General features: G+C 37.7%; 1 protein-coding gene across 4 annotated transcripts in view; it reads right to left on the reverse strand.

The window, feature by feature from the left end:
• Positions 1–12934, reverse strand: part of PARN (poly(A)-specific ribonuclease) — a 173824-nt gene that overhangs the window by 135592 nt on the left and 25298 nt on the right. For all 4 annotated transcript variants that reach the window (XM_029054394.2, XM_029054385.2, XM_029054403.2 and 1 more), the window contains exons 14-18: positions 10954–10997; positions 8597–8639; positions 6780–6855; positions 5029–5139; positions 4541–4610 (exon numbers count right to left, since the gene is read on the reverse strand). In XM_029054394.2, coding sequence (XP_028910227.1) covers positions 4541–4610; positions 5029–5139; positions 6780–6855; positions 8597–8639; positions 10954–10997 — 344 coding nt within the window. The remainder of the gene's footprint in view (positions 1–4540; positions 4611–5028; positions 5140–6779; positions 6856–8596; positions 8640–10953; positions 10998–12934) is intronic.

Below are 12934 nucleotides of genomic sequence, written 5' to 3' on the forward strand. Positions count from 1 at the left end.
TCCACGATTTGTCTGCTGTGTCCCCTAGGGCAAGCCACTGTATTTCTCTGTGCCTCAGTTCCCTCATTTGTAAAATGGGGATTAAGTCAGTGAGGTTCCCTCCCTTCAGAACAAGCACTGGGTCCAACCTGATTACCTTGTATCTAGCCCAGAGCTTAGAAAAGTGCCTGGCACATAGTAAGTGCTTAACAAATACCATTTTTTAAAAAAAGGCCTAACAAATTTCTAGGCACCCAGTGTAGTGAGAATAGACATCTTTCCTTTCCAAACTATATGAGTGGGTTAAAATAATCTAAATTGAGTTTTTCTGTACCTTGTTTCAGAAACTTAGAAAACTTTAAAGTATTTTCCCCCCAGCCAATACAAAATATATAAAAAAAACCTCTCAACTTTGCTGATACTAATAAAACTCTGTTTAAAAGGTCATCTTTGATCCTGAAGGACAGCACTTACTCTAAACAAGTAGAGCATATGTAAAGATATATATAGTATATGTATAAAAAGTGTATGTATACATAGAAGATTGATGTTAAGCTTCTTGCGGGCAGAGAACATATCTATCAACTCTGTTATCTTATACCCTTCTGAGCACTTAACACAGTGATCTGCACAGTAAGGCTCGATAAATACGATTAATTGGTTGATACTTATTTCAATGCCTGAATCTTACTTCCTCCAGTAATTCCTTTCTGCTACCACCTCCTCATTCTATCCCTGCTGCAGCCAGGTTTGATATGAGAAGTATCTGTGAACTAAAACATGATAACAGTGCTACATCCAAAGCCTCAAACAGCATATTTCTTAAAATATAATCATTAGAAAGCAATTTCTATTTGAGTAAGTCTCTCCCACAATCATTCACACATTGTCTAAACAGCAGCTGCCCCCAAAATGTCTAAATCTTTGACTATATAAGTTACTAAGTCATAACTGACACACTCAAATGCTAATCTGTGATAATGGATGGTAAAATGGGGTTTTTGTTTTGAAAAATTTGCTCTTTAAAAACAAATGGTATTTGGATATTTGGGCTGTCTACCGCCATCCAATTCTGAGTTAGGAATTCATGTTGAGAAAAGTAGTGAGTAAAAGAACCAAAAAACTTATGCCCAAACATCTATCCATAAAATGTATCCATGTCAAAAACTGATCTATCCTGATGCTACCTGTCTCTAGGATAACAATTATTTGTAAAAGTGGCCTTTAAGAAGCCTGAAACATTAAGACATGTCCCTGCTTCAAGGAGAAAAGTTAACATCAGTTGGAGCGCTATCTGTATTTTCCACTCTCTACATATTAATATCCATCACTGGTATTTATTGAGCACTTACTGAATGTAGAGCACTGTACTAAGTGGTGAGGAGAGTACAATACAACAGAATTGGTATATGCATTCCCTGCCCACAAGGAGCTTTCAGTTTTATGGACTGTATATTAGAACAGGTGACAACGTGATCACAGTAAGAATAAAAATAGATTAATACTTGTCACATCAAACATAAATGATTCTCACTGACTCAGGGAGAAATTTTTGTTTCATACTACAAAAAAAATAAAGCAATTTTTATTGGGTATGTTCAGGCAAAGAATCAGACAGCATCAGACTAGCTTTTTGAAAAACAACTTTTCAGTAAATAATAACAACATTTGTTTAGCACTTACTGTGTGCTAAATCCTGGGGTAGATACAATACCAGCAGGTTGGACACAGTTCCTACGGCTCGCAATCTAAACTGGAAGTAGTAGGACTTAATCCCTGTTTCACAGATGAAGAAACAGGCACATAGTACTTATCGGATTTAGGAGGAAATTTTCAATGCATAAATTTCCTACATTACATTACAATAATGAGTTGGCAGTATGATTTAATTTACACTCTTTCAAATCTTTAGCCACATTAAAAACAAATTTAGTTTGGGCTATATTTCGTTAATCTCAGTTAAAAATAGAAAGGTCCCTTTTGGCTGATCTATATATTAGGAATGACAGATGACAAATCATTATCAAGCATCTACCATTTGATTCGAATTCTGTTCATTACCCCACTTCAGATGGGTTTGTGGGTTGGCCTTGGTTTTGAAAAACTGATAAATACAAGAATGCTTTTGTCCTGAAAAATTATATAAAATATATAACTGAGGCCAGAAGACAAGAAAAGAGGATTAGGACCAAGTCTTCTTCCATAGCTGAGGGTAGCTGCAGGCTGAATAGTCGTTTATGTTGCCTGTCAAATGAAATGCCTAAATAGCACGGGATTTCCTCCTTCACAGTACCTCCCTTAAAAAATTAACATTTCTAATCCTCCTCTTGAAATAAGCACATTAGGTGTATTTTCAAGACTCACATAAAATGATGAATTACTAAACAAGAGAATCTCATAGTTTCTAGGGTACAAGTCCCATCCTTTGACTCAGTACAGGACATTTCATTACGAGATGAAGCAGTCCTACTGACAACCATTATAACATTGCCTGAAATTACAAACATTACAGGCACTGAAATAAATTACAGAGAGGGGAAGACCACATTCTTGATGGACCACAAGTTAAGGGAAACTTGTGCTATGGCATCCACTCCACAAATGTGCACAACCACTTCTTCTGATAATGGATCATGCTCTATCCAGACACTAACATGTTTCAAAAAGAAAGCCACCTAATTCCCCGACGGAGCTTTGTTCATCAATCAATGGTATTTATTGAGTGCATAATGTGTGCAAAGTATTTAACAAAGCACCTTGACACTATTAAAGTGTACAGTGGAAAAGTGCTTTGGGAGAACTGTCAGACAGACCATACCTCCTCTAATAAGTTTTTCCCGACTAATTTTCCAGCACTTGCACCACCATCTCTTTAGACAACTCTACCCTTGTGAATATATTATACACTCCTTAGCACTTATACATCTGCTCAAATTATTTTGATCACTAGTTGTAAATATTTATAAGTTTGACCCCCCTCTCTGGAAGACAAACTACTTGTGGGCAGGAAACATCACTGTTTTTCTATACTTCTCAAGCACCTAGTACAGTGTGCCAAGAGGGCACTAAATAAATGCTGCTGCTGCACCCATTTATTTAAGAAAGCACTGTTAAAAAGGGATGGGAAAAAATACAAGCACTGAGCCACTTGGAGACCGAGCGAGGGAGTTGAGGTATATTTACAATACTTTTGTCCTCTTTTCACTATTGTAGCTATTCCATTTATTTTGATGAAAGGAAATCCCCCCCCCCCAACTTAAACTGCCCTCCTAAATCTCCACAAGTTAACCCTACGCTTGCCACATTAATTTCTAATTACCTGAGTGTACGTTCAGAGTTGGATTTATGGAAAAAGTACTTACAAACTTCTGAATTCAATATGTCCCCTAAGATTAAGGAAAAAAAAAACCTGCTTAAATTTATTGAGGTGAAAATAGGTGTTGCAAATCAAAATTTTTCAAAAGATTCTCTTATGTGGCAACACATGTGAGGATGATAAACTTTTTGCTTAACTGGTACAATCCATAATGTTTCTTTCCTAAACTACTCCCTGATACTCTTACTTTGGGAGAGAGTTGGAAACAAAACAAAAAACATTTCTCCCTAGAAAAAAATGACTAAAAGTTAAACCCTTCATTTTCTCGTGTTACTTCTCTAAGGCACCATCTGAAAATTACTTTTGGTGTTCTGTTCAGATGTACTTAGAAGTACTTAAAGAAAATACAGCACAGAGACAATTTAATCTCAAATAGAAAAAGGCATTCATTTTCAGAGAGGAAAAAAGGAATGATCAGTAGAAATGTCTTCTTCTAATTTCATAAAGTACTTCAGGGAATTTAAATTGCTTTACATAAAATTATTTTCTCATGAAGGGTTTTTACCTGAAACGAATGAAAATGCCTGTTCATCCCAAAAAGGTACTCACTTATACCACTCGCAGTGGAATAAATTCAAATAAAGGCAAAGACAACATAAAGTTACTTTAAGGAAAGTTTCAAAGTTTATCAAAATCTCATCATTTTCCCCACAGACTATGCAATTCATTCAAACATGCTTATTTCTTTATGCAGAATTGACTTTCTCCTAGAAATCACAACTCACTCAATACCCAGGTGAAAGGGAGGGTAGAAATGAGCTTCCCGTATGACCCCTTTTCCAAACTTCTCCTGCACTCTTACCCTCTCCTGGGCTTCCAAGGAAGAAGGTTCTCACAGACCAAAAACTATACTATGGCTCTGCAACAACAACCCGAGAAAGGAATTCCCTTAAGTACACACTTGGTAACAATAGGTAAAAAGTGTGAAAAACATGGGGTTCAAAATCTGCCCAGCTCTTTCCTCCGACACAATCTCCCTGAACCATTTAGGTCTGCTTAGTGTCCACGTGCATAAAAATAATAGAAAAAGAATATCCTGGTTATCACAGGAAAATGATCCACTGATCCAACATCTATATACTTAATAATACAAAACTAGCAATCAAAAAGTATTCAAATTAGAAGACAGATTTCATTCAAAGTTATTTCAAGTAGCATTGCCACTGGGTCCTGCTGATTACTTACTTGTTAAAAAAAGGCTCAATGAGTTTTGATCTGGCAGACACGTGAATTTTTGGAGGACTGAGAAAAGAACCTGATTAAAAAAATAGGAAGGATATTATGATCAGCTAGCAGACAAAACACACAAAAAGATAAAAATGAACATAAATTAACCTTCAGAGTTTGTTTTGCGAGGAGGAGGGAGAGCTTGTCTCAGCCAATCGCCAACTAGCAAGAGAAACCTTTATCCTTCTGTGCTCCCAAACATTTTTGGGTTGTACTGAACTACAACCATCTAGACAGTAAGCTCACTGTGGGCAGGGAATGTGTCTGTTTATTGTTATACTGTACTCTACTAAACATTGAGGACAGTGCTCTGCACACAGCGCTCAATAAATACCACTGACCGACTCAGATCGACCCAACATCCCTCCTATTTCTAGTGTGGTAATGAGTCCAAGATATATTTGTTTAAACTATTTCTTTACTTGAAATAAGTGTGTATTTGGTACCTAGGAAGTTAGCCATGGAGATGAAACACAGTCCTGTAATGTACGCATCATAGCCTGCTTCATGGAGCTGTTCGGAAGCGGTGTCATAGCTGGGAAATCCTTCTGCGCTTTCTGAAAAACAGAAGTGTGTTTTTGTCCCGAGTGTGATAATGACGCACTCCACTCTATCAGACTATGGAAAGATTTTAAACTATACAAAAATTTACCAGAACCATTTCCTCTTTCTTCTACCAAGCAAGACTTGTTTCAAATGGATAAAATGATCTCTAAAAATGAAGGATATTTACTCCTAGACAGAAACCTAATTCAGATGGCTAGTGATATGAATACAAGGCAAATACTGCAGTTGGTATAAGCGACTCCTGTCAAAATAACCCTTTGTTCACCTATCTTCCATACAACTAGCTTTATTTTAGAATATGCTAATTGCTCAGATACTTCCAAAAGCTACATGAAGTTTAAAAACCTGTCCTTTGGTTATACTTACTAATAATTATCCTGTTAGTACAAAATTATTTTCTTTTCTATTTTCACAAAATCAATGAAAAATTTATTCTCTTACCTATCATGGGGAAAAGCTGCTAGCTAGCTAGCTTGGCAACAGCTTCAGAATGATTTTTCTTGAAATTTGTATTACATCACTTCAAGTTCAACCACTTAACTTTGCTGAACTGCATTGAGGATCCAAGAATATCAAAAGAGAACACTTACTATTGCCTTAGAAAAGGTTGACAAGTTTCCTAGTAACATTAAGTGTTTTTAAGAGATAAAAGGAAAACTCCAATGCTAGAAACTAATATTCAAAATGAAGACAATGATAATGGAAAAGTAAAAACACTGGTTTTCATATTATAAGATGATCTAAATCTGAATAGCAATATTCTCTAGGTAAAAAAGTGCTCTGCACATAGTTAAGTGCTCAATAAATATGACTAACTGAAAAAAACATTTATCAAAATATTCTAAAAGGGAAATTTTTTTTCCTCCTTCAACATGCTAACCAGCTAGTTGACTACCTCCATTTTTCCCTGCTAACAAGCATACCTTCCAAAAATCAATTATTTCCCCATCTTGTTTTTATAAAAAGTGGTCTATGTAGTTTCTTTAAGTCTCCTTCTAGACTGTAAGCTTGTTGTGGGCAAGGAATGTGTCCATTATGTTGTTCAATTGTACTTTCCCAAGTACTTAGTAAAGTGCTCTGCACTCAGTAAGCACTCAACAAATAAGATGTACCGAGAGACTCTGACTCCCTCTTACTAGGGCTAGTTTCCAGAAAAAGAAACTATTATCTGTAGTTTGGATTCATAGCCAGATAATGTATTCTAAAATTTATAGCCCTATTATAGGTGCCTTTAAAAGTTTTCAGTCGATAGTTCTGTGAAGCTAACGGAATGTTAAAGACACTGAACTGCACACATTTATCTTAATGTAAAAAAAATGGGGGAAAAACCTTAACTGGTGGAAAAATTAAATCAATAAAAATTGAAAATGTCACATTACTATTATTATCTCTACATCTAAACACCATCCAAATACTGTGGGATTAAATGCTCCTTTAGTGGTTGTGCTACCAAAATTTTTTAAAGATCATATCAACATTAAATACAGATTACCGATAGAGATAACATTAATCAGCAGTACTGCTTTATTCTGGATTAGCAAATTATCTGAAATCAATGGGTTGACATGCCATTTCCACAACTTTTCATTCTTTTCACAGACTGCATTGCTTTATAACTAGCCAGTCTTACCAACTTTAGGAGGGTTAAATGGAGTTGCTTTTAGTCGCTTTTCCAGTTCTGCAAGGGATGTATTGTTAATAATTTCCTGCAAGAAGAAGGCATACAACATAAGCAAAAACAGCATGCTAAATAAAATCACATTTAATAACCTAAGTTTTCAACTGAAGAAACAACTAGATGGACACACCTAGAGATAAAATTGAGAGATCAGGTACACGGAGACAAAAACCAATCATCAGGCTCAACAAAACAGTGAGACACCAAAAACGACTGTATTTAACAGCCACTATATATGTAAATCCCTTTTCCTAGTTTATCACCTTTATTCCAATTTTGAGAAAGTTTGGCCAACAAAATGTTATAGCAACCGCAGCAAAATGTTGAGTCCCTGCATCAGCTGGTTATCATCACATAATTATTATCTAACATTGCCACCTTGTGTTCTTTAATCAGTTGATGCTCAAGTTATTTTGTTGTGAAAAGCAAGCAGGTGGTTACATTTCTTCAACTGACAATGTTCAGGAATGAAGAGTAAAAGGCAGGACAGGAACTCCAAAAAAGCAGAAAATTGAGGTGGGGGGTAGAGGAGGAGATGGTGGTGAGAGTAAGAGGGAGGAGGACAGGAATAATAGTTACGGTATTCGTTAAGCGCTTACATTGTGCCAACCACTGTTCTAAGTGATGGGGTAGGTAGAAGGTAATCAGGTTGTCCCACTCTGGGCTCACAGTCTTAATCCCCATTTCAGAGATGAGGTAAATGAGGCCCAGAAAAGTGAAGTGCCTTGCCCAAGGTCACACAGAGGACAAGTGGCGGAACCGGGATTAGAACCCACGTCCTCTGGCTCCCAAGCCCGTGCTCTTTCCAATAAGCCACAATGCTTCTCTAGCAGAATGGAAGGGATGGTGAAAGGGGAGGGCAGAGAAAGGGAGGATCATCCAAGGAGTGGAGATCAAAAAAGAGGGGAGCTGGAAAGGAATGAATGATATGAATACACCCCCACCCAACAAACCAAACCACTTGCCACTGTTACTTGCTTCACTACACCACCATGCCAGCATCTGCTGCCAACTGCTCTGGCCACCGCAGGGATGTGCTCCTCATCACTGTGACACTGGCATTGGCAATTCTGGTCACTGTGACCACCGGTGAGACTGGATTGTATCCTGAAGGTTTCCGGCATAACTCATAGGGAACCCCCCCGAGAAACATGCAGGACCCTATCCACTTCGGGTGACAGCGACAGGATCAAAGGCAGCAGCTGACACAAACCCAATAGGAAGAAAAGGAGAAGAAGGCTCCCCTCCTTAACCCCCCTGCAACTGTTTTGCTACCACACAATAGTTGGTTTTCCTCCCTCCACTGCAACTGGAGACAGGATCCTAATGCATTCTGCCAGACGCTTTGCAGGAGGAAGGACAGAAACCGCCAGTGTGAGATTATCCCCCCAATGCAGGGCATCCAATCAAGTTACTAATATCTAACACACAAAGAATAAGACAGGTAGACCTGGTAATCATATTTCAGGACCACTGACTTTTCAAATGTAACCCAAGACACATTCTGAATGAAATACCAACAACAGAAAACTAAATACGCACATATGACTTAAGTACAGTTTAATGTAGTAATATACGGTTCTTAGAATGGCCTAGCTTTTCTAGAACGTTTTAATGATAGTACTATTCATTTTATTAGGTCATTCATTATTATTCATTTAGCTCCGTGTTACTTTACTATTTAAATGCTCATTATAAAACATCTGAATTTCAAACCAAGTTAGAACGAAAAATGAAATTGCCAGTAGTAGTTCAGATTCTTTAAATACCTTAAAAGGCTGGGTGCTTGCCATCAGCTTAGTATCTAATAGCCTAAAATTGAAAGAGTGAATGAAAGTGATTAACAAAAGATAAGTACAAAAACATCTATTTTATTCCTCGTTTTTATTAAAAGGCTTTGTGTTCTTGAAGAAAGGCTGGAGTATCACTCAAACTCATTGGAGAGAGCTTCCTACTATAGTTTCAAACATTTGCTAGCACTTACTGAGGGTCTACTATGAAGAAAGCACTGTACTTAGCACTTGGAAGAATATAATAGTTCATTCATTCATTCAATCGCATTTATTGAGTGCTTTCTGTGTGCAAAGCACTGTACTAAGCGCTTGGGAGAGTACAATATAATAACAGATGCATTCCCTGCCCACACCCTCACAGTCAAATTGTCCTGGTTGCTATACTAAAAGAACCTAGTGGGGAGACAGGCACTAAATTACACTAGATAGGGAGAAGTAATAGTGAATATAAGATACATAAATAAGTCCTGGAGGCACTGACAACCTAAGGGCTTAGGGGCTTTAGATTATTGAAGAGGCAGTTAAGGGGATATAAAATGGAGAGATTAGCAATCAACTGAAGCAACTGAAATCAGTTGGAAACAGAATGGCTTAGTGGATAGAGTATGGGCCTGGGATTCAGAAGGAGCTGGGTTCTAATCCCAGCTCTGCCATTTGTCTGCTGTGTGACCTTGGGCAAGTCACTTCACTTCTCTGGGCCTCAGTTCCCTTATCTGTACAATGGGGATTAAGACTGTGAGCCCCATGTGGGGCAGGGACTGTGTCCTGCCAATTATCTTGTATCTATCCTAGTGCTTAGAATAGTGCCTGGCACAGAGTAAGCACTTAATAAATATCATTTAAAAAAACAATTAGGAGAGACCACCTGGAGATAGGATTTGGAGATAGGGCAAACCATGGCCTGTCCTATAAGGAGAGGGAAAGAGTTCCAGGAAGTGGGAAGGGTGTGCGCAAGAGGTCAGGGTGAGAGGTGAGGATGAGTTACAGTGAGGTTAGTTTGAGGGAACAAGAGAGTAACCTGGGGTATAGTGGAATAAGAGTGCATCAGTAAGAAAGAGCCGATGGAACACTTTCAAAGTCACTGGTCAGGAGTTTCAGCTAGATGGGTGACAATGAAGACTTTTGCAGAGTGGAGAGACATGCAGAATAGTGTTTCAGAAAAATGATCTGAAAGTAGTGATCTGAAACTAAGGAGGTGGATACAGTAGACAAGTAGCAGACCACCCTGTCTCCAGACTCTCCCCTCTCAGGACTTCGCTGTTCTCCAGTCTGTACTTTACTCTGTTTTTCTACAACTTTGTTTATTGCACAACTCCCCACTTCTCAAACACCACATTCCTCTTCACAGCAAGCAAAAACTCTGATCACTGTAAGGCTTTCAAGCATGTCTCCCTACTTTATTTATCCTCTTCCATTATTACCCCACTTCACTCTTTTCCAGCCAAAGTTTACATGTGCCTCATTCTCATCTGTCTGGCCACTGACCTCTTGTTCATGCCCTCTCTTCTTTCTGGAACTCACTTCTCCTTTACATTTGGCAGGTCATTGCTCTCCCCATCTACAAAACCACTCTAAAATCCCATCTCCTTTAGAAGACTTTCCCTAATTAATCTCCCATCTCCCCACCCCATTTCCCCGTTAATACCATTTCGGCCCTTCCGCATCACCTATGCGGCGCTCCCCCACCAATAGAGCACCTACATACAAATCTTTACCCTCTACCGCTTCCCCTACCATTTTTTAAAAATTGTATTTGTTCCTCTTGCATTCAGTTGTATTCATTCAATCATATTTATTGAGCACTGTGTGCAGAGCACTGTACTAAGCACTTGGAAGACTAAAGTACAACAATAAACAAAGTCCCTGCCCAGAATGAGCGTATGTGCTTACTATGTGGCAAGCACTTTTCAAAGTGCTGTAATTCTTTTTGTGTCTATCTTCTTTACATTCTAAGCTCCTCAAGAACAGAAATTGAGTCTATTAACTAATGTATCCTCCCAAGTGCGCAGAAGAGTGTTCTGCACAGAGTAAGCACTCCATACCATTGATTGATAACAAAGGACTGACAGGACAGTGGTCATTTTGGATGGAGAGGAAAGGGCTGACTCAGGAAATGCTGGGTTCAAAAATCAGGTAACAGGTGTCAGTTCTTAAAAAGATAGGATATTCAATTTAGAGACAGGGAACTGCACTTAATGATTACTTAAGGCCCCATCACTCTATAGAATTATATACAGAATTTTCATCTACACATACGCAAACATATATATACACATGCATGGCTACTGCAGCTATTGGTCAACTTCTACCAAGATATGCAAAATAAAATTTACCTGGGGAAGACGCATGCTGTTACTTCCTTAAATTCATTCAAATCCTAAAATTCAAGGCAATAGTTGACAGTTAGACAAGTGCACTCAAATTTCATGATATAGTTTATATTCACAACCCAAAATGGTAAGACAATACCTCAACTGCTTTCTCCAAACTGTTACAAATGTTTCCAAGTCTGAATGTAAAGACAAACTGAAAAACTATTTCTTCCAATTTTATATCGATCTCTCTCTCTCTTTCTCTCTCTCTCTCTCTCTCTCTTCTCCCCCCCCACCCCGGCTTTGGCTCTTTAAAACAATCAAGTTCAAGTTTTCCTTATTTAACTATTTCTACTTAGTCTAAGACCCCAAAGTATACTACAGTACAACAGGTACCCTAAAAATCAATCAAAATTGACAATACAAGATGAAATGCTCCTCTGCATTCTCAGCTATAAAATGTAGCATACTATGGTCTGTAATTTGGACTGAAACTAGGCCAGTACAGAATGCTATAAACTATTCATACCAATTCAGTCAAAACAATGCAGATAAAATGGTGTTGAATATGGATTAAGTAATGCTTATTGCTCGCAAAGAGTGAAAGATTTGTTGTGGCTTTTCAGATTAAGGGGATTGGTACTAAAAATGATTGAAAGCAGATACTAAATAAAAACATACTTATTAATTGTTGATAAATTATGGTGGTTAACAAAATAATTCAACATGTAAATGAAAAAAGTGTGGCTGAGGCTGTGGTGGGTTATACCAGCAGTCACAAAAATGTTGCTAAGACCGTACAGCAGCAGGTAGACTTCAACTACTAGGTACTTGTCCCATAACCAGGGATTTTTGTTTAACATCAACAATAGATATGGCAATTTACTTGAATTAGGACTAAGTTATTGTGATTGATAAAAATGAATACCACCATCATCATCAATGGTACTTATTGAGCACTATGGACAAAGCACTGTGCTAAGAGCTTGGGAGAGCACAATACAACTGAGTTGGCAGACACTTTCCCTGTCCACAATGAGTTAACAGTCTAAAGGGTGATTTTATGATATATATAGCACTTTTCCTCCTAAGCATTTACAGCGTCATCATTGCCCTAGAACATTTTTATATTAAAACAGGCCTTTGCTTTGAATTTAGATATTAAAATTAGGCATAGACTACATAGCACTCAGGCAATTCTTCTAAACTACTCAGAGAATTACTGAAGCTTCACTTATATCTAAATGCAAATATGAGACTATTAATTTCCCTAGTTTATTTTGATCAAAAAGCCCATATCTGAAATGGGATTTCATCTTTGAATGAATTTATATATATAATTACTAGTGTCAGTAGTTATAGTGTTGACCCTAAGTAATTACACTTCTCTTCATCATTATTCATTCTTCACAGGAAACTGCCATTTTCAATTTGCTTTTCCTAACTAGGCAAATACTGAAATTACTATAGGTCTTAAATGTCAAAGGGATGGCATACTTAGTCTGAAATTGACTAATTTTTAATTAGTCAAATTTACAATGCATACTCACAATCAATTGGCTTAAATAAAAAGTCTACACAAAAATGTCAGTAACATTTTAAAATTATACAATTCATCTTTTTATGGTTAAGCACTTATTATGTTTCAGGCACTGTTTTAAGAGCTGGGGTAGAATTCAAGATAATCAGGATGGACACCATCCTCGTCCCACATGGAACTTACAGTCTAAATCGAGAGGGAAGAGGAGTTAATCCTCATTTTACAGATGAGATAATTGAGGCACAGAGAAAATGAGTGATTTGCTCAAGGTCATACAACAGACAATGGGCAGAGCTGGGTTTATAGAACCCAGATTCTCCAACACCCAGGCCTGTGCTCTTTCTACTAGGCCACACTTCTTCCCTAATTGCATGGTTTCTAAGACAAGAGCACAAAATAAGGTACTACCCATTCAGAGAATGTCTACCAACTCTTGTTACACTGTACTGTCCTGAATGCTCA

Source organism: Ornithorhynchus anatinus, chromosome 2, assembly GCF_004115215.2.
Source record: "Ornithorhynchus anatinus isolate Pmale09 chromosome 2, mOrnAna1.pri.v4, whole genome shotgun sequence".
Taxonomy (NCBI): domain Eukaryota; kingdom Metazoa; phylum Chordata; class Mammalia; order Monotremata; family Ornithorhynchidae; genus Ornithorhynchus; species Ornithorhynchus anatinus.